The sequence below is a fragment of the Eurosta solidaginis genome, chromosome 1 (assembly GCF_040869045.1).
Source record: "Eurosta solidaginis isolate ZX-2024a chromosome 1, ASM4086904v1, whole genome shotgun sequence".
Lineage (NCBI taxonomy): Eukaryota > Metazoa > Arthropoda > Insecta > Diptera > Tephritidae > Eurosta > Eurosta solidaginis.
Window position 1 is genome coordinate 77672230 of NC_090319.1, and position 23198 is coordinate 77695427.

Consider the following 23198-nt stretch of genomic DNA (forward strand, 5'->3'; position numbering starts at 1 on the left):
GCCGTGGATTGAATACAAGCGGGGTTAAACTCGAACTTCAGGCACGGCTACGAGAGGCAATGGAAGCAGAAGGAATTGATGTGGACGAGTATGTCTTTTATCCTGATGGGGACGAGACAACAGCAAAAATTGAAGAGAAAAATGAAACATCGCAGACAGTTACCAGCACACACTTGAACATGATATTGGCTGCAATATCTGCACAAACATCGACAGTAACATCAATGTCGTCGCAAATTTCATCCCAACTGGAAGAACAGAAAACATATATGGCATCACAATTGGAGATACAAGAAAGGCGCATTTCAGAAATGTCGTCACAAATATCCACAAATATGTCATCACAACTGGAAGAGCAGAAGACATATATGGCATCCCAATTGGAAGAGCAAAAGACATATATGGCATCCCAACTGGAATCACAAGAGACACGTATCTCAGAGATATCGACAGAAATAACATCTAAAATTGAAGCACAAGACGCACGAATATCCGAAATGTCGGCACAAATTTCAGCACAGGTATCATCGCAGATCTCATCAAAACTCGAAGTGCGTATGGACGAGAAAATAACGCAGTTTGAAGAAAAATTCGAGGCAGAGGTGGATGCGTTGAGAGGTTGTATACAGGAATTGCAACTTAATCGGCCGGCTGCTTCAGCGAGTAGTACGAAGGTAAAAACTCCATCTTTTGACGGTTCTGTTCCTTTCCAGGTCTTCAAGCTACAGTTTGAGAAGACCGCAGCAGTGAGCAACTGGAATGCGGAAGATAAAGTTGCTGCACTGTTCGTGGCATTGAAGGGGCCAGCAGCGGAAATCCTACAGACGATTCCCGAAGGAGAGCGGAACAATTATGAAGCATTGATGGCTGCTGTAGAACGACGTTATGGAAGCGAGCATAGAAAACAGATATTCCAAATTGAAAAACCGCTACCAAAAAGCAAATGAGACATTGCAGGAGTTTGCTTCAGATATTGAAAAATTGGCTCATCTTGCAAATGCGGACGCATCCGTGGAATACACTGAAAGGGTAAAAATCCAGAGTTTCATAAATGGCATACGGGACGTGGAAACGAAGCGAGCTACATACGCAAACCCAAAGCTGACATTTGCTGAAACGGTATCACATGCATTGACTCAGGAAACGGCCTCACTATTGAGTAAACCAGCATACAAAGCTCATCGTGTGGAAGTGGAAAGACCAGATTGGGTAGACACAATTTTGGAAGCACTGAAGGGATCACACCAGAAAAATGCCGAAGTTATTAAATGTTTCAAGTGCGGCAACCCAGGTCATATTGCACGACATTGCAGCAGCGGTCCCAATAGCTCCAACAATGTGGGTGGTCGTAAACGCAGAGCAGAAGGTGATGAGCAAATCTCCAAGACCACTCAATCGTTAAACTAAATCGAGTCAGCCGCAAGGGGCGACAGCTGGCTCCCTCAATTGAATGCCCCATAATCTCTATCTCGCAAATTGGAAGAAGATCGAGCAATCTTACTGTTGGAGGACATGTGGACGGAAAGGAACGTTTACTGACTGTAGATACGGGTGCATCTCATTCCATCATTCGAGCGGATTTAGTCAACAAAAAGATAAGACCATTGCTTGGAGCAAGATTACGTACAGCCACGGGAGAGGACACCCAGGTAATTGGAGAAGTAGAATGTGAAGTCGCAATTGGGAACGTCACGGTACTTCAAAATTTTATAGTGGCAGAAATTGTTGATGAAATCATAATTGGAGTGGACTTCTTAATCGACCAGGGCATCAAGATCGATATGCAAAGCAAGACGATGCGATATAAAAACATGGATGTACCACTTAATTTCGGCTACGAGAGAGGCTACAGCAGTAAACGAGTGCTGGTGGAAGAGAGTCAGCAAATACCACCAAAATCCGAAGCAGTCATCTGGGCAAAGGTTGATGGAGATTGTGGGACAAACAAATTGTTGGTTGTCGAAGCAGCAAACAAATCAGCACTAAACATACTTGTAGGAAAAACCCTGGCTATGACAAAACAAGATGGACGTATTCCGGTAAGAGTACTCAATGGGTACAAGTCACCACTCAAACTGACTAAAGGAGCTATTTTGGGAAGATACCAAGAGGCTGAAGTAGTTATTAACTGTGAACAGCTCCAGGAACACGTTTCAGCTAGTAATACTGATCTTTCAAATGATATCACGGCATGGACGCAGGGGCTAGAGGAAGCATATCAGAGTAAGGCAAAACAACTGCTCCTAAAGTACGCGAACATATTTGACCAGGATGATTCTAAACCAGGCCGCACCAACGTTGTGAAACATCAAATCTACACTGGAGATGCGAGGCCGATCCGTCAAGCTCCACGCAGTGTTCCACTGGCGAAGCGGGAAGTTGTGAGTCAAATCATTCAAGAAATGAGCGACAGCGGCGTCGTCGAACCATCAGCTAGTCCATGGAGCTCACCGGTAGTACTTGTAAAAAAGAAGGATGGAAAAATGTGGTTTTGCGTGGACTACCGGAAGTTGAATCACGTAACGAAAAAGGATAGCTACCCATTGCCAAGAATTGACGACACTCTGGACTCGCTATCTGGTACGAAATGGTTTTCCACGCTGGACTTGAAAAGCGGCTACTGGCAAGTGGAGGTGAAGGAGGAAGATAAAGAGAAAACAGCCTTCAGTGTCGGTGATGGTCTTTGGCAATTTACAGTGATGCCTTTTGGACTTTGTAATGCACCAGCTACTTTTGAGAGACACATGGACCAGGTACTGAAAGGACTACATTGGAAAACATGCTTGGTGTACCTGGACGACATCATCGTATTGGGCAAGAATTTTGATGAACATCTTAGGATTTTGGAGGAAGTTTTCCAAAGAATAGCTGGCGCTGGTCTGAAGTTAAGTCCCAAAAAGTGTGCGCTGTTTAAAAAGGAAGTAAATTATTTGGGTCACAAGGTAACGATAGAGGGCATCTGCACTGCGAACGAAAAGATAGAGGCTGTAAAGGATTGGCCAAGACCAGAGAACCTACATGAATTAAGAAGTTTCCCTGGGCTGTGTACATATTACCGCCGATTTGTACCAAATTTTTCCAGCGTAGCCCATAGCCTCCATGAGCTTACAAGAAAAAATAAAGCTTTTGAATGGAAGAAGGAGCAAGAAGTGGCTTTCCAAACATTGAAGGAGCGTTTGTGCACTGCCCCAATGTTAGCATATCCGATTCCAGGAGCAACATTTATTCTAGATACAGATGCGAGTGGATATGCTATAGGAGGCGTTTTATCACAACTGGTCGATGGACAGGAGAAGGTAGTTGCATATTACAGCCGTTCGATTGGAAAACCAGAGAGGAACTACTGTGTTACGCGGAGAGAGCTGTTGGCATTGGTAGAGTGCATTAAACATTTTCACAAATACCTCTACGGCCAGCGATCCCGTGTCAGGACAGATCACGCAGCGTTGAAATGGCTTCTGCAGTTCCGTAATCCGGAAGGACAATTGGCACGGTAGATCGAGCGACTACAAGCTATGACTTTTCCATTGAGCATCGAAAAGGTAGTACCCATGGAAATGCCGATGCAATATCACGAAGGCCATGTAGTTTGGAATGCAAGCACTGTTCAAAGGCCGAGGCTAAAGAAGACATTATAGATGTCCGGCTAATGACTATAACGTGTACGAATGAATGGGACAAGGAACAACTAAGAAAGTGTCAGCTAGAAAATACAGATCTGTCACATGTTATGCAAGGGCTCGAACGAAACGAAAGACCAAGCAGAGAGGAGATGTCAGCAGAGAGTCCCATTGCGAAGTCATATTGGGCACAGTGGAACAGTTCAGAATTGATATCCGGTTGCTTGCATCGAGTATGGGAGAGTGAGGATGGTCAATGCAAGAAGAAACTGATAGTTGTGCCCAGAAAGAGGATTCCTGACGTGCTCAGCGAGCTGCACAATGGTCCAAGTGGATGTCATCTTGGAATCACGAAGACACTCGAGAAAATTAAGCAGAGATTCTATTGGGTTGGTTGCCGTCAATCGGTCACCGAGTGGATTGCCAATTGCGAGGTATGCAACAGAGCGAAAGGGCCCAAAACCCGAAGTCATGGCCAGATGAAGCAGTATATTTCAGGTGCACAATTTGAAAGGATCGCCATGGATGTCGCAGGTCCATTTCCTACTAGCAACCGCGGAAACAAATACGTACTGGTGGTTATGGATTATTTCAGTAAATGGCCAGAGGTATACCCAATCCCAAACCAAGAAGCAGAAACAGTAGCAGAAGTGGTTAAAAAGGAATGGGTTGCAAGGTATGGTGTACCAATGGAGTTACATTCTGACCAAGGCAGGAATTTTGAATCAGCTGTCTTCCAAGAAATGTGCTAGAAGTTGGGCATTCGAAAAACACGGACAACTGCATTGCATCCTCAGTCCGATGGTATGGTGGAACGTTTCAATAGAACATTGGAGGAGCATTTAAGGAAAGTAGTAGACAAGTACCATAAGGACTGGGATACACACATATCATTATTCTTGATAGCCTACCGATCGGCAGTACATGACACAACGGGCCAAACTCCCACAAAGGTAATTTTTGGCAATGACCTTCGACTGCCAGCTGATTTGAAGTATGGGATATATGCCGATGCGGAGAGGAATGTCAAGAAATCCACTGGTGTCTTGGAAGAAGAGCTGAGAGAGATACACGATCTGGTAAGGCAAAGAGCAAAGATTATGAGTGACAAGATGAAAGCGAGGTACGATAAAGCAATTAATTCGGAAGGGTTTCAGGAAGGAGATTTGGTGCTGCTATACAACCCACAACGAAAAAAAGGTTTGTCCCCGAAATTGCAGTTTAACTGGGAAGGCCCATACAAAGTTGTAAAACGGATCAACGATGTAGTGTACCGCATACAAACCACTACCAAACCACGAACAAAAATGAAAGTGGTTCATTTGGAGAGATTAGCAGCGTTTAGATCGAGAGATTTGTCTGGTCGTGACGACCAGACTTAGGTGGAGAGCAGTGTCACGGATATTAGCATCACTAAGCTATACCATCACTAAGGCGATGCTAAGGCCATGCTAAGCGATATTTACGCCACTAATCAAATCATGTATACACATATATAAGGCAGCCGAGAGATGTCACACACAGATGCATTTACTTATACGCGAGAGACTATAAACTACAAACATTCACAGCAATAATTCAATCATTATATCTACACATACGTAGGTACACGCAGCTGAGAAGCAAGGCACAACCATATGCAGACATCTTATGTGAGATGCTCCTAAATGTAGGCAATTATAATTGTGCAAGTGTCGCTCACACATACAAGCATGGGGTATGAGAGAAGCTATAAAATCGTGCAATTTTAGTTATAGCTGAGAAGTTTGAGAGCTCATGGACAATGCTAGTAGATTCTAGAAGATGCGAACGAGGAAACCAGAGAGTATAAAAGGCCGCAGATGTAGAGGCGCTGTAATTCAGTTTGATTTGAGCTGTCAATCAGTTTCGATTAAGACGATATCTAGCGAGCAATAGCAGTATTATTTTGAATAGTAGAGGTTCATTTAAGCTATCAGTTTGGTTATTAAGCCAGCTAATTGCAAAGTATAAGTGTTATTGTGAAATACTTTACTAAAGGCCATTTTTCCATTATTCAATATTGGAGTTATTTATTCCACAGTTTAGTGATACGAACTTAGCAAAAAGGCAAATAAGAGGATTTGCAGGCAAATTCGTTACAATATTCTTAAATATCTATTTACATTTAAGCTTACATACTTACATGCATATCTACCTTAAACATACATACTTACATACCTACATACAACTCGACACAAAATATGTACCTATATATCTGAGCTGCAAATTTATGGGAAATGCAAACCTTGCAATTTGCTGGAATGCAAATTTGCTGGAATTCAAATTTGTTTGGTTGTGTGTTGTACACATCTGTTTTTAATGGCTGTGTCAGCATTAATTCTCAAATGCATTTTTATGTGTTGATGAACATTTAGACTATTTTTGTAGCAGGTTAGCATATTAGAGTGATTTAAATATTTTGGATTAAATTGTTGGCCGATTACACTACATCTCCCTTTTTCTTTAGAATGATTATGCATTTGGGGAATGCATGAGTATTCTATTTTTGTAAATTATTCTACTTTTGTATTTTAATGTTTGTAGGTTGAACATCTTCTTATTCTACTAAATTAAGTCTATTTTTGTGTATTTTTATTTGCTTATTATTTATGTTATTGCTATTCTCTATGTTACTGCGAAATTTTTGCTTATCCTCATTTCCTATTCTAGATGGGATTAAAGTGTCATTATTTTTATTATTAGTATTTTCTTCTGTATGGGGTATTGGAGTAATATTATTTTCTAAAAGGCGAGGTTATCCTAAACGAAACAGGTCTAACTTATATTTATATTTCTAATTAAAATAATGTAGATTAATGATTTAGATTTCCTTACTTTCTACTCCAAAGGACCCTATATATATCCTATCGACTAAATATAGGAAATTTAGTTTTCCTTACTTTGACTATCTCTATTAAACAAAGCTTTTGCATTGTTATTAAAATTAAAGCGTATAGAATAAGATGATGGTTACAGTCATCATTTGCTGAAAATTTACATTTTTCTAAAAAGCGGGATCTTTGAGCGTATGATATACAGTAGATTGGGTAAATTCAGTTGTTGCTAGAGCAAGAAGTAATTATATAGCGATAAGTGGTTGAACCAATGGGTACAGTGGATGCAAAAATTTTCATTATTTTTTCTTATACCATTTTTCATATTTTCCAGCAATATTTTTATTAGATCTTATGTGTCATGCGATTTTCTGGGTGGCCTTTCCAGATGGGATCGTCATGATATTGTCACGGATATTAGCATCACTAAATTATCCCATCACTAAGGCGATGCTAAGGCCATGCCAAGCAGTATTTACGTTAATACCCACTAAACCAAAGCTTCCGATTTTTTCGGAAATCAGTCGTTTCTAAACAAAGTTGAAAGTTTACCAATCTAGCTTAACGAATTCGCAACGATTGGCCAAACCAGAATCTCCGAAGTTGTCGGATATCAGACTTGTCTGAAGAAAATCTAATATTTTCCGATTTTACTTAACAACTTCGTATCTATTTCGAAAAGAGAAAAACGTAAATAGATTTTTAAACTCAGTAGGCGTTGAAACATTTTTAAATTTTAGATCTTTTCAGATTGTGAGTAGCAAAAAAAGTGTTGTGCATAAAAATTAAATAATAAAATTTATACATATATTTGCTGCAGTGAGTGAAATACAAAAGTAAGTGTGAGTAAAATCATGTCGCGTCAAGCTCAGCACAAAAGCATTAAAAGAGAAACAAAAAAAATACTGGACTCCATTTTTAAAAATGAAACTGAAAATCGCGCTGAAAATGCGCAGAAATATAGCACAGACATTTTTGAAGGCGTCCAAGTCGAAAGTGCAAACAAAGTGGACATTGATAGTGATTTTGACTTGCTATCTGTTTGCCAGAGTTCTTCGCAAGTCAAAGAACCAGAACCAGGAAACGAACCTGAGAGTCTAAGGAGTTTCCTCAAGTCTTGGACAATCAGACACGGTATTTCGCAAATAGCCGGTAACGAACTTCTCAGTAGACTTCATAAAGTCGAAGGGCACCGTGTGCCATGCGATGTACGCACCTTGAGAGGAACTTCCAGAGAAACTCAAATTGCAACCCATGCGGATCATATTACCATTACGGATTAAAGAATTCTCTCACCGATTTCTTATACAAAAATCTAAAATTGCGCAATTCGAATACATACACTTTAGAGCTAAACTTCGGTATCGACGGATTACAGATATTTAAGTCATCAAAGCAAACTGCTTGGCCTATAATGATGAGTGTTTCTAATTATGAAGACGTTTTTTTGGTTGGGTGTTATGTGAACTCGGATGCAGAGGGAGTGCGAAGTCCAAAAACAAAGCCGGAAGCTTCCAATATATTTCTACAGCCTTTAGTAGACGACCTGAAAGTGTTGCTACAACAAGGCTTTTATTATGATGAGAACGCATTTTCCATCTCGATTGGAGCTTTTGTTTGCGATTCTCCCGCTAGAGCATTTATTTTAAATATCAAAAGCCATTCAGGTTACTATTGCTGCTCGAAGTGTACACACAGAGGTGAAAGGTACATGAGAAAAATAACCTTCCCTTCTAACGCAGCGAGTATGCGAACAGATTCATCATTTAAGGAAAAATTACAAAAAGAGCATCACTTAACTCTCGATCAAAATTTGCTAGAAACTATAAATGTTGGCTGCGTCACTCAATTCCCGATAGATTACATGCATTGCGTTTGCTTGGGAGTTACTCGTCAGCTTGTTAAACTCTGGGTAAAAAATAAAAATGAAAGTTATTCGTTATCAAAATCGCAAATAGAAAACTTGTCCTTCGAAAACATTGTGCTAAAAAAACAGTTTTCTTCTGAGTTTCCTCGAGTGCCGAGAACAATTGATGAATTAGATAGATGGAAAGCAACCGAGTACCGATCTTTTCTGTTGTATAGTGGACCGTATGTGCTACAAAACAAACTCGATGAAAAACGTTACCGTCATTTTTGCAAATTGCACTTTGCGACGAGGATCTTATGTCACCCGGAGCTATGCTGTCAATTCAATAACGTGGCTAAAGAGCTCCTTGAAGAATTCGTAAACGACTTTGTGTACCTCTATGGCCAAGAATTTGTAACCTATAATTGCCACAGTCTAAAACATTTATATGGCGATGTTTTAAAATATGGATCTCTTAATCACTTTAGCGCGTTTAAATATGAAAATTATCTTTATCAATTGAAAAAAACAATAAAAAAGGGATCGAATGTGTTGGCGCAAATATCCAACAGAGTTATTGAAAAAAGTTCCATAATAAAACAAGAGACACGTCGGGAATTGTTTCCTATTCTAAAAGGGGCTCTAAAGGACAACACTTTCCGAGCTATCATATGTGAGCTCTTCAAATTGTCGGCACGACCTCCAGATAATTATTTCTGCGTTAATAAAAGGGTCTATATTTTAACAAAAATAACAGCAATCAATAATGACATATGCATCTTCGCAAAGGAAGTTAAAAACCTCCAACGTAATGACTTTGAATCCAGAAGTTGGGTTCTGAATATTTACGAGACAAATTGTTTGCTAATTTCTGACAACGAAGAGAAGTTTAATCTAACTAACATCGACTGTAAATATCTTTATTTTTATATAGAAGGGTATTCAAAACACTGCTTTATACCACTGCTGAAAAATGAGTAGCCATTACACAAATGTCCCCGTAGAAGGTGAAGAAAGTGGTAAGTTTTATCACATGTGCTCCTATAAACATTTAATTTATGAATGGAATTTATATTTCTGCAGCTATTTACCCCGGCAATGAAGTAGTAATATTAACACAAGAGGAGCAATGCATTCCATCTTCAATGGGACAAACTCAAGGATATACGGAGAATATCACTGAGAACAAACCATGTGAGTCACTTATCTACCTATAAAAACTTAACTTTTCTTGGTACTAGTGCAGTGGCAGAAATTTTAAGATTTTATTTTTTATACTTTTGCAGATAGCGAACATTTGTTAAAGTTATTGTAAATCAAAATAAGGAGCTGATAGAAGAAAATAAAAAACTTCGCGAAGTCAACAATAAAATTTATGAACACTTTGCAGAAGAATTTGTCGGTTTAAAACGATCAATAGACCAAACCTTAGCTGCCTTTAAACGCCAACGCACTTTATGTTCCAAGCTGCCAAACCTTCCCTTCAACGATGTGAATGAAATATTGGATTTTGAAAAAATTTTGCAAAACGATGAAGAAATGCGACAGGAATTGGTAAATATGATAAGTAGTTTAGTTGAAAATGTAAGCCGTTAGAGGTTTAGAAGACAGTATTTTTCAACGCCTTTCTCATGCAATTGAAGTTATTATCACAGGACTATAACCACACCTCTTTACACCCCTTTTAACTACTAACTACATCAAAATGTTGTTTCCCTTTTTTTGGTTCAACAGATAACGAAGTTCGCTAGGCAACCGACAGATGACCTCAAAAAATTTATCGTTGCGAACTTGAAATATATATTTAATGACGATTATTTGGCACGCAATTTTTCATGGACAAATGTCAATAACAATATTTCTGTTAAGGATTTTATATGTATTAAACTTCTTAAAGGTACGTTATTAAATTTATTCAGCAAATTCCTAATTCATTTATTTACTAATTATAGAGTCGGCTATGGAAAACATACCCCAAACAAACTACACTAAAATAGACGAGACTTTGAAAAAATTTTTTAATAGTGCCAAGGACCGTTTCGCAAAATTATCGAAAAGAACAAGTACACAACTTGAGAATTTTAGCCATTTATCTTTTTTATTTTATTAATTTTATTATATTTTGGCTTAAACTTGTGTTTAAAAATATCGCTTAATATGAGGAAGGCCATCGAAGCTAAAAGCTAAAAAAAGTATTAACGCAGCTAAAGAATTTTGGCCATTTATCTTTTTTATTTTATTTTATATGCAATTTTTGAATGGTTAGGAAATCTCTGATTTTTTTTTTCTCAATATTGAATTCTTATACATATATGTTTATATGTAATTTAATTTAAACTATTTAAACATAATAAATTAAATTTTATTAATTAAATAAAAAAAAAATGTTTTTAATTGGATATTTAGATAGATTTCTTTAGGAAATTTCTTCAAGATTCTGTAAGCACAAAGCTTCAGGAACTCGTTGAGACATTTCTTAAAGATTTCGTAACGATCGTACTTTACGAAATCGTTAAGACATTTCTTAAAGATTTCGTGAAAATATTACTTTGCGAAATCGTTAAGGCTTTTATAAAAGATTTCGTAAAGAAAGTTCTTAACAAAATCGTTACGACGTTTCTTTACGAAGTCGCGTCAACCCTGTCATACAAATTTCTTTACTACTTCCAAAGAAAATCGGTTCCGATTTCGGCAAATTCTTTAGACACAACTTAACGATTTCGAAAAAAAGTCGGAACAAATTGTTTAGTGGGTATCTACATAAACGAATAAATAATTGCGTCTACACATATGTACGTATACGAGCAGCGGAGCGGCAATGCACAAACACATGCATATATCTTATCTGAGTTGTCACAAGAGAGAGCAATAATTTGTGCACGTAGTTGTGGCTGGCGATTTTGTAGCCGAAACAACTAGTAAGTTCTGGAAATCGAAGAGCCTAGAAATATGCAGCGTAAACTATAAAAGCGGGGCAAGCGAGTAAGAAGTAATTCAGTTTGATTTGAGATTTGGATTAAGCGCTATCTAGCGAGCTATAGCAGTATTATTTTGAATAGTAGAGCTTCATTTGAGCTGTCAATCAGTTTGGTTATTAAGTAAGCTATTCGTTGCAAAGTACAAGTGTTATTGTGAAGTACTTGAATAAAGGCCATTTTGTATTATTACATATTGGAGTTATTTATTCAACAGTTTAGCGATACGAACTTAGCAGAGGGTTGCAAATAAGAGGATTTGCTGCAATTTCGTTACAATTGGTGTCAGAAGAGGAATTGTTGGATAAATTCTAGAGGATAACAAGGACATGGCAAAGTTCAGTGAATTGAGGATCCAGCAGCTGAAGAAGGAGTTGGAGAGCCGTGGATTGAATACAAGCGGCGTTAAACTTGAACTTCAGGCACGGCTACGAGAGGCAATGGAAGCAGAAGGAATTGATGTGGAAGAGTATGTCTTTCATCTTGATGGCGAGGAGACAACGAAAATTGAAGAGAAAAACGAAGCATCGCAGACGGTTAGCAGCACAGACTTGAACATGATATTGGCTGCAATATCTGCACAAACATCGACAGTAGCATCAATGTCGTCGCAACTGGCATCTCAACTGGAAGCACAAGAGGCACGTATAACAGAAATGTCATCACAAATATCCACCAACATGTCATCACAACTGGAAGAACAGAAAACGTATATGTCATCACAGATGGAATCCCAAGAGACACGTATAACAGCGAAGATTGAATCACAGGAGACACGTATCTCTGAAATGTCGTCGCAAATGTCATCTCAACTGGAAGAACAGAAGACATATATGGCATCGCAACTGGAAGAACAGAAGACATATATGATATCTCAGTTGGCTCAGCAGTTGAAAGCGCAAGAGGATCGCATATCATCGCAGTTGGAGGGTTTTAGTGAACGACAAGATAAAATGGAAGCTGAGATGGATGCTTTGAAAGATCGGATTCAGCAGTTACAATTAAATCGTCCAGCAGTTTCAGCGAGTAATCCAAAGGTAACGGTTCTGTTCCTTTCCAGGTGTTTAAGCTACAGTTTGAGAAGACCGCAGCAGTGAACAACTGGAATGTGGAAGATAATGTTGCCGCACTCTTCGTAGCATTGAAAGGACCAGCTGCCGAAATCTTACAGACTATTCCAGAGTACGAACGGAACAGTTATGACGCATTGATGGCTGCTGTAGAACGGCGATACGGAAGCGAACACAGGAAACAGATATTTCAAATAGAATTGAAAAACCGCTACCAAAAAGCTAACGAGACTTTGCAGGAGTTTTCTTCGGACATTGAAAGATTGGCTCATCTTGCAAATGCGGATGCACCCGTGGAATACACGGAAAGAGTGACGATTCAGAGCTTTATAAATGGCATACGGGACGTCGAAACGAAGCGAGCCACATACGCGAACCCAAAGCAAACATTTTCTGAAACGGTATCCCATGCATTGACTCAGGAAACGGCGTCATTATTGAGTAAACCAGCATACAAAGCTCATCGTGTGGAAGTAGAAAGGCCGGAGTGGGTAGATACAATTTTGGAAGCTCTGAAGGGATCACAACAGAAAAATGCCGGAGTTATGAAATGTTTCAAGTGCGGTAACCCAGGTCACATTGCACGTCATTGCAGTAGCAATTCCAATAGTTCCAACAATGTGGGTGGCCGTAAACGCAGAGCTGAAGGAGACGATCAAATCTCCAAATCCACTCAATCGTTAAACTAAAGCGAGTCAGCCGCAAGGGGCGACAGCTGGCTCCCTCAATTGAATGCCCCATAATCTCTATCTCGCAAATTGGAAGAAGGTCAAGCAATCTTACTGTCGGAGGACATGTGGATGGAAAAGAACGTTTACTAACTGTAGATACGGGTGCATCCCATTCCATTATTCGATCAGATTTAGTCAACAAGAAGATAAGACCATTGTTTGGAGCAAGATTACGTACAGCCACGGGAGAGGACACCCAGGAAATTGGAGAAGTAGAATGTGAAGTCGCAATTGGGAACGTCACGGTACTTCAAAATTTTATAGTGGCAGGTATTGTTGATGAAATCATAATTGGAGTGGACTTCTTAATCAACCAAGGCATCAAGATCGATATGCAAAGCAAGACGATGCGATATAAGAACATGGATGTGCCACTTAATTTCGGCTACGAGAGAGGCTACAGCAGTAAGCGAGTGCTGGTGGAAGAGAGTCAGCAAATACCACCAAAATCAGAAGCAGTCATCTGGGCAAAGGTAGATGGAGATTGTGGGACAAACAAATTGTGGGTTGTCGAAGCAGCAAATAAATCAGCACTGAAGATACTTGTAGGAAAAACCCTGGCTATGACAAAACAAGATGGACGTATTCCGGTAAGAGTACTCAATGAGTTCAAGTCACCATTCAATTTGACCAAAGGAGCTATTTTGGGAAGATGCCAAGAGGCCGAAGTAGTTATTAACTGTGAACAGCTCCTGGAATACGTTTCATCTAGTAATACTGATCTTTCAAATGATATCACGACATGGACGCATGGGCTAGAGGAAGCCTATCAGAGTAAGGCAAAACAACTGCTCCTAAAGTACGCGAACATATTTGACCAGGATAATTCTAAACCAGGCCGCACCAACGTTGTGAAACACCAAATTGACACTGGAGATGCGAGGCCGATCCGTCAAGCTCCACGTAGTGTTCCACTGGCGAAGCGGGAAGTTGTGAGTCAAATCATTCAAGAAATGAGCGACAGCGGCGTCATCGAACCATCAGCTAGTCCATGGAGCTCACCGGTAGTACTTGTAAAAAAGAAGGATGGAAAAATGAGGTTTTGCGTGGACTACCGGAAGTTGAATGACGTAACGAAAAAGGATAGCTACCCATTGCCAATAATTGACGACACTCTGGACTCGCTATCTGGTATGAAATGGTTTTCCACGCTGGACTTGAAAAGCGGCTGCTGGCAAGTGGAGGTGAAGGAGGAAGATAAAGAGAAAACAGCCTTCAGTGTCGGTGATGGTCTTTGGCAATTTACAGTGATGCCTTTTGGACTTTGTAATGCACCAGCTACTTTTGAGAGACTCATGGACCAGGTACTGAAAGGACTACATTGGAAAACATGCTTGGTGTACCTGGACGACATCATCGTATTGGGCAAGAACTTTGATGAACATCTTAAGAACTTGGAGGAAGTTTTCTAGAGAATAGCTGGCGCTGGTCTGAAGTTAAGTCCCAAAAAGTGTGCGCTGTTTAAAAAGGAAGTCAATTATTTGGGTCACAAGGTAACGACAGAGGGCATCTGCACTGCGAACGAAAAAATAGAGGCTGTAAAGGATTGGCCAAGACCACAGAACCTACATGAATTGAGAAGTTTTCTTGGGCTGTGCACATATTACCGCCGATTTGTACCAAATTTTTCCAGCGTAGCCCATAGCCTGCATGAGCTTACAAGAAAAAACAAAGCTTTTGAATGGAAGAAGGAGCAAGAAGTGGCTTTCCAAACATTGAAGGAGCGTTTGTGCACTGCCCCAATGTTAGCATATCCGATTCCAGGAGCAACATTTATTCTAGATACAGATGCGAGTGGATATGCTATAGGAGGCGTTTTATCACAACTGGTCGATGGACAGGAGAAAGTAGTTGCATATTACAGCCGTTCGATTGGAAAACCAGAGAGGAACTACCGTGTTACGCGGAGAGAGCTGTTGGCATTGGTAGAGTGCATTAAACATTTTCACAAATACCTCTACGGCCAGCGATTCCGTGTCAGGACAGATCACGGAGCGTTGAAATGGCTTCTGCAGTTCCGTAATCCGGAAGGACAATTGGCACGGTGGATCGAGCGACTACAAATCTACGACTTTTCCATTGAGCATCGAAAAGGTAGTACCCATGGAAATGCTGATGCAATGTCACGAAGACCATGTAGTTTGGAATGCAAGCACTGTTCAAAAGCCGAGGCTAAATAAGACATTATAGATGTCCGGCTAATGACTATAACATGTACAGATGAATGGGACAAGGAACAGCTAAGAAAGTTCCAGCTAGAAGATGCAGATCTGTCACGTGTTATGCAAGGGCTCGAACGAAATGAAAGACCAAACAGAGAAGAGATGTCAGCAGAGAGTCCCATTGCGAAGTCATATTGGGCACAGTGGAACAGTTTAGAATTGGTATCCGGTTGCCTTCATAGAGTATGGGAGAGTGAGGATGGTAGATACAAGAATAAACTGATAGTTGTTCCCAGAAAGAGGATTCCTGATGTGCTCAGCGAGCTGCATAATTGTCCAAGCGGAGGTCATCTTGGAATCACGAAGACGCTCGAGAAGATTAAACAGAGATTCTCTTGGGTTGGTTGCCGTCGGTCGGTCACTGAGTGGATTGCGAACTGCGAGGTTTGCAGCAGAGCGAAAGGGCCCAGAACACGAAGTCATGGCCAGATGAAGCAATATAACTCAGGTGCGCCATTTGAAAGGATCGCTATGGATGTCGCCGGTCCATTTCCTACTAGCAACGGCGGAAACAAATATGTACTGGTAGTTATGGATTATTTCAGCAAATGGCCAGAGGTATACCCAATCCCAAATCAAGAAGCGGAAACGGTAGCAGAAGTGTTTATAAACAATTGGGTTGCAAGGTATGGTGTACCAATGGAGTTACATTCTGATCAAGGCAGGAATTTCGAATCAGCTGTGTTCCAGGAAATGTGTAAGTCATTGGGCATTCGAAAAACACGGACAACTGCATTGCATCCTCAATCCGATGGTATGGTAGAACGATTCAATAGAACATTGGAGGAGCACTTAAGGAAAGTAGTGGACAAGTACCATAAAGAATGGGATACCCGCATACCATTATTCTTGATGGCTTACCGATCAGCAGTGCATGAGACAACGGGCCAAACCCCTGCAAAAGTAATTTTTGGCAATGACCTTAGACTGCCAGCTGATTTGAAGTTTGGGATAGATGCCAATGCGGAGAGAAATGTCAGGAAATCCACTAGTGATTTGGAAGAAGAGCTAAGAGAAATACATGATCTGATAAGGCAACGAACAAAGAATATGAGTGACAAGATGAAAGCCAGATATGATAAAGCAATTAATTCAGAAGGTTTTCAGGAAGGAGATTTGGTGCTGTTATACAACCCACAACGTAAAAAAGGTTTGTCCCGAAATTGCAGTGTAATTGGGAAGGCCCATACAAAGTTGTAAAACGGATCAACGATGTAGTGTACCGCATACAAACCATCGGTAAACCACGAACCAAAATGAAGGTGGTCCATTTGGAAAGGCTAGCAACGTTTAGATCGAGAGATTTGTCTGATCGGGACGATCAGACTTAGGTGGAGGGCATCACTAAATTATCCCAAATTAGCATCACTAAATTATCCCATCACTAAGGCGATGCTAAGGCCATGCCAAGCAGTATTTACGTTAATAATTAAATCAAGTATACACATATATAGGGCAGCCCAGAGAGATGTCACACACAGATGCATTTACTTATATGCCTATGTGCGCGCGAGAGACTGTAAAATACAAACATTCACATCAATAATTCAATCTTTATGTATCTACATAAACGAATAAATAATTGCGTCTACACATATGTACGTATACGAGCAGCATTCCATTTTTATTATTTTTCCCTTATTTAGTTAGCATTATAAAAGTTATTATTTTAAAGGTTTATTTCTAAAAATGTTTGTTCTTGAGGAAAAATATGTTCAACTTAACATATTTGACATTTCTAATTTTTCTTACAAAATCTTCTAAAATTTTTTTCAAATTATGAATAGTTAAATACAGTTTATTTTTTCTTGTTTAATTATTAAAAATTAATTCCTACGCAATTTTTTGTTTTTTTTTCATTTTGTTTTCTCTTTTTGTATTTTGGTAAAACATCAGTGAACAAAAAAAAAATTTTTTTTCACATTTAAGGGGTTTTATGAAAACTACATAAGCACTTGATTTTCATTTTGTATGTCCTCTTCTGGGAACATAACTCAATAAGTAGAAAACATGTTTACAGCAAAAATATAATTTTTGCTTGTCAATAGGCAGCCGTTAGGTTGCCCGAATATTTCCTGCTAAAAAATAATGTCTAAATTGTCAAAATGACTTCATAATTAAGCTAGTATACTTATAATTATTATGCTGCCAGTCAACTTATCACCATTGAAAATGTGGCACGCTTCACGATTTCGATGTCATTCTTGCGCAGGGGCTATGCTAATCTCTCTGTATCGTTCCAATTTAAGTGTATGTTCCGTCGAAGTTTTTCAATTGCCGCAATTTTTATTGTTGGTGCCCGAATTAAATTTTTTTTCTTTCCTTTACAAGGCTTAGGCTGTAATCAGCCAGTAAAGTTCTGCCAGCTATGACATTAGGCTGAAAATTCAGCCAGTAGCATCATAGGCAGGATCGCCATATAAAAGATTGTTGTGAAATTAAATGAACAGAGACGTCGATGTTTGAAATTCGAATGTCGAATGTGTCTTTATTCAAATATTTCAGCTTATTTATATTAAATTATTCTAAACATATTCTTACATATCTATTTACATTTAAGCTTACATACTTGCATATCTACCTTAAACATACATACTTACATACCTGCATACAACTCGACACAAAATATGTACCTACATATCTGAGCTGCAAATTTATGGGAAATGCAAACCTTGCAATTTGCTGGAATTCAAATTTGTTTGGTTGTGTGTTGTACACATCTTTTTTAATGGCTGTGTCAGCATTAATTCTCAAATGCATTTTTATGTGTTGATGAACATTTAGAATATTTTTGTAGGAGGTTAGCATATTAGACTGATTTAAATATTTTGGATTAAATTGTTGGCTGTTTACACTACAGGCCTCATCATCGACCTGGAACAACACTCCGCCAACGACTATTTTGGACGCGTCGCATTGGATTACGAATTCCTTGGAAAAATCAGGTTGGGCCAAGACAGGAGCGGGACTCAAGGCTACTTTTAACTTATCGAAGGCCTCTATAGCTTCAGAGGTAAGCTTGCACGGGCCTGGTGACTTACGGAGACAGTCGGTCAAGGGGCCTGCTAAGTCAGCAAAATTGGTAATAAATGCCCTGTACCAATTCGCCATGCCCACAAACCTACGCACCTGCCGAGGGGATTTAGGGATCGGAAAGTTTTGTATCGCTTCTATTTTTCCTGGATCCAACTTCAAACACCCGCTGCCTATCAAGTACCCCAAGTAACGAATTTCCTTCTGACAAAATTTGCTTTTGGTTACGTTTATTGTCAGACCTGCGTCTGTCAAACATTTTTCCACTTCCGCCAGCAATTTCAGGTGGTCTTCAAAATTTGTACTACATACCATCAGGTCGTCCAGGTAGACGAAGACATTCTCCCGCAGACGCGAAGGGATTGCCTTGTCCATCAGCCTACTCATAGTCTGCGGTCCATTGCACAGACCAAATGGCATTACCTTGAAGTGGTACAGAGGCCTCCCCGGAACTGCGAATGCTGTTTTTTTCTTGGAGGACTCTGTCAATTTGATCTGGAAGAACGCGTCCTTCAGATCAATGCCCCTAATAAAATGCGTATCTTTCAGTCTGCTCAATAAGCCGTTGATATGAAGGGGTATGAGTCCTTCTTAGTCACCGCGTTGACCTTCCTGGAATCTATTCACAGCCTAACTTTACCTGGTTTCCGAACCAGTACCACAGGACTACACCACGGAGAGTTTGATTCTTCTATAACTCCCAATTCGAGTAACCTGTCTAATTCGCTAAAAGCTTCGGCTTGCCTCGGTGGCGAAAGAGGGAAATGTCTGCTTTTTATAGGAACGGCATCACCGGTGTCAATGTGATGCTCCACTAACTTCGTTTGCCCCAGACCTAACTTTTCGAATGAGGGGGAACGTCTCTATAACTTTTTGTAATTCTATTCTCCGGGTTGGCGACAAATCATGGAGATTAAGTTCTTCGTCCTTTTTATTTCTAATCTCTATGCACTCTATGCTTGGGAATATTTCGGGAGCTAACGCTAATGCTCTCCAAAAATCTACCCCGAAGTAAGCTTCTTGGAGAAGTGAAGGAACAAGGTAAAACGAATAACCTTTGTGGTATTCTTGAAAGTGACCGGTACAGATACTGAGCCTAAGATTTTTTGTTTGGTGCCACCCGCGGTATATACGAATGCATGCAAGGGCTGATAATCGAAGCAGTTATCTCTTAGGAATTCTACTCCATGTTTTCCCAAGATGGGGACGTTGGCTCCCGAGTCTAACAACCCTACAATAAAACTATCTTTTATTTTAGCCTTTACGAGAGGCCTTTCATCCTCTGTAAGCGTTAACGTGGTGGCTTGCAGCAGTCTACGCTCCTGTACTCTCCTGTGGTATCTCTTCCTGCACTTCAAAATATTGTCCGATACCGGTTGTTGTTCGAAAATGGTATGTCTTATTTGTTTATACCTATGTTCCCTTTTTCTAGATTAGGTGAAAAATGCGTCTGGCAAGCGACATCCCTATGCTGGCGTCGCAGAATTTTGGTCGGTTCGTCCCTCACGGATGATGACGTTTGACTATCGGATTCAGAGCTATTGGCATTATCCGTGCTGTCTGGGAAAGTTATTATTACATTCGGGGATTCTTTCGCCAGGGTACTACTGCACCTCAGAAGCTCACCACCTCCATGCAACTCGTTACCTGCGAGAGATACACCCTCTGGTTCAGTGGACGGGACGACGCCTCGAGCACTGGCTGGTGTGGGAGCTATGATGCTGAACGAGGTTCCCCCGGCATCTCGCTCGGGTACTGGTTTCCCTGCCTGCGATGGTCCCTAGGGCATTTAGGAGTAAGTACTCCCTTATACCCACATTTAAAACAAAAGGGATTCCTAATGGGTCTCCTGCTGCGTCGATATTTCAGCGCCTCTATCTGCGGATCCACTTCACAGTCCTCGCCTTCCATCCTCATGTCCGGGGTTGTCAAACGGGCTTCGTTCACATGCCGTCCTGGGTATGGGCTCCCAACAGCTTGCTTTCTTTCAGCACTTGTTCCCCTCTGCGTGCTACATCGCGTAGATCATGAAGGGTTCTTACATCCGCGTTGAAGAGCATCAGCTTAAGGCTACTGTTGACGTTCCTCTTTATGATGTCAATTTAGCAATACCTCTGACGTGGGTTCTCTTAAGCGCGCGTTCAAGGAGATTATGACCGTGTGGAATACGTCATAGCACTCACTTGCTTTTTGCTTCCGCATGGAGATCTCCATCATGATCTCGTGGTCACTTCACATTAAGCAAAGAAATAAATCTTATTAAGATTTAAAAAAAAAAAGTAAAATTCTAGAAGCATCTACAGAAAATCTGTTTCAAAAACACCTACTTTAAAAGATATTTTCCGTATCCGGAACGAACTCACCGATTTCGTGCTGGTCTGCTGGTTGCTGTTGCCACGGTCGATGCTACAGCAGGCCTATATGGGTTCGTTGCAGCAGGCCTATGGATGGGGCCCTGCTGTTGTTGTCTTTGCCAGTGGTTGGTGGTTGTTGGCGCTGTTGGATGACTCCGTCGATGATGATAGCACGCTGGTGGTTGTTGCGCTCGAAGATAGCGCCGTCGAGTATGGTAGCGTGCGCAGTGTAGTGCGCTGGTGGTTGTCGCGCTCGAAGATGGCGCCGTCAAGTATGGTGGCGTGCGCGCGGTGGCGCGCTGGTGTTGTTGCGGGCACGGGCAAGGGTGGTTGGGGCAGTGGGTGGTGGTTGCCCTCGTGGGGTTGTTGGTGCCACGGCTAATGGTTGCGTGCGGTTTCTAGTGGCCGTGCCGGTTTTGCACGCAAGGTGGGCACGACTGGTGGTTTCGTTGGCGCTATAGCGGTTGGTAGCGCGTTTGGTTGCTATACTGCTATGCTGCCACACTTGTGCGTTGCTTGTAAAAGTGTCAAGTCGTTTTATGTGGTGGGACTGCGTAGAATTTATTATATCCAATTTCCAATCAATTACAGTACGCTTCTTATTTACCCCGGCCTCCTCTTTTTACATATAAAAGAAGCGCTCATACAAATCACCAATTTGTCCTTTCGTCACAAACCAAAATATATAATCCAGTCTGGTTGCGTGCGCAGTCTGGGCGATTAAGGATTCTATGTGGGATCCACTCCCTTGCCAGTGAATAACACACTCGAGCCGAATTCGCGGCGGTAAAATTATGGCCGCAATACAAAATGCAAAAACTATTCCCAATAATTTGTACTGTCCTTCTTGATTTTTCTACCAGAAACAGTGTGTTTTCTTTCTTCGAGATCGAACTTCCACCCCGTGGCGACCTCTAATGTCCATTTTCGATTAAAATTGCCATGGGTCCTTTTCTTTGCCATCACTAGCCACTAGGTGCGTTCCAAAGGTGACTATCCCAAGCGGATCATAACAAGCCTGCTTCGCTTGGAAGACCTGACGATGAAGCGAACAGGAAACCGGATCATCTGCGGGAAGCCACTGCCAGGAACCTCCGCTGACAAGCAACGTGGGGCACGACTCAGCCCTAACATAAGAGTCTCAAAGTTCTACCGCGAAGCTAGCCGGGCGACAGGGTCCATCAAAAAAAAAGTCAAGTCAAATTGTGAATTAATTTGGTCTCTTAGTTTAAGGCTTTGCGGCAGTTAGACATTTGTTATGGAGAACTCGTCAAAACTCCGTATAGTTCTAGTGGTTATCGCCCCCACAGAAAGGCAAAAAAAAATATGGTGTAGACATTTTGATAAGGAGAACTCGTCCAAACTCCGAAAGGCTAGTCCAACCCATTGTGGACGAATATCCGAATATCCGAAGCATGGAAGCGACCTATCAATTCCCCGTTTAGGTCCTCGAGATCATACAGTGCATTGCCTATTTTTCGGTATTTTGGCAAGAATTTGGCGTTAATGCCCTGTTTGAAGTTACTTAAGGCAAAGTTTTTCCGGAAAACTTCCTGACCTTCCTTGTAGTTGACTTGTCTAGAGCGCTTGTTATAGGTGTTTATCCCACTATCTTTTGCCTGATCTAAATTTCTACGGATCTGCTCGCGAATATTAGTCAACTTGTCCGTTCTGCTCACTATCGTAACCTGGTCTTCCCGAAGGCTGCCGAGTTTCTCTAATATACTGTACGCTGAGGCATGTTGGACCATATTTTGGCCGTATAATGCAAAGTATGGGGAGCACTGAATCGCTGTATGAAAATCACTTCTCAAAACTGATAAAATCTCGGGTATATGCTTATCCAGATCGGTATGGTCAGGTTTATCTTTCAGGAAAATCCTAATCTTCGAAACAATCTCTCTATTAACGCGTTCGGATGCGTTCGATTGAGGAGAATATAACCCCGTCCTCACGTGCGTCACTCCGTAATTTACTAAAAATTGGTTCATTTCGTTCGAGATAAACTGTTTACCATTGTCGCTATGAATAAACTCAGGGACCCCTACAGCTGGAAAAATTTCTGAAGCGAAGTAATTTATAACGTTAACAGTGGTGGCTCTCTGCATGAGCTTTAGCCAAACGTATTTTGAAAGATGGTCTAGTACTATAAAACGAAATTGATTTCGCCGCTTAGATCTAGGATACGGCCCTAGGAAATCGCAATATAATCGCTGAAATGGCCTCTCGGATGCAAAGGTATTCCCTATAGGCGGTCTCGACTGCTGATTAGTGGGTTTTACTGCCTTGCAAGTGTCACAACGCTGGACGTATTCCCTGACGTCCTTAGCATGCTGCGGCCAGAAGTACTTCTGCCTAACACGTTCTAAGGTTTTCTGCCACCCGCCATGGTAACTCCGGTCAGCGTCATGTGCTAATCTCACTGCTTCCTCAGTCAACCCTTTTGGCAACCACACACGCCACAGCGAGTCTTCTTCCCTTTCCACCCC

The 23198-nt window shown here is 40.9% G+C and overlaps 1 protein-coding gene, 1 long non-coding RNA gene and 1 pseudogene across 2 annotated transcripts; 2 read left to right on the top strand and 1 right to left on the bottom strand.

Moving 5' to 3' along the window:
• Positions 1-7759: 7759 nt before the first annotated feature.
• Positions 7760-9508, top strand: LOC137245797 (uncharacterized). Its single transcript, XM_067777029.1, has 2 exons — positions 7760-9343; positions 9408-9508. Exon 1 carries the CDS (start codon positions 7890-7892, stop codon positions 9303-9305), a length of 1416 nt encoding a protein of 471 aa, XP_067633130.1. The 5' UTR covers positions 7760-7889; the 3' UTR covers positions 9306-9343; positions 9408-9508.
• A 137-nt stretch (positions 9509-9645) lies between these two features.
• On the top strand, positions 9646-10656 carry LOC137245882 (uncharacterized). The gene is made up of 3 exons (XR_010951415.1): positions 9646-9878; positions 10059-10221; positions 10277-10656. It is a non-coding gene; the product is annotated as an uncharacterized lncRNA (long non-coding RNA).
• A 6834-nt stretch (positions 10657-17490) lies between these two features.
• Positions 17491-17588, bottom strand: LOC137238970 (U6 spliceosomal RNA; annotated as a pseudogene).
• Between the last annotated feature and the right edge of the window lie 5610 nt (positions 17589-23198).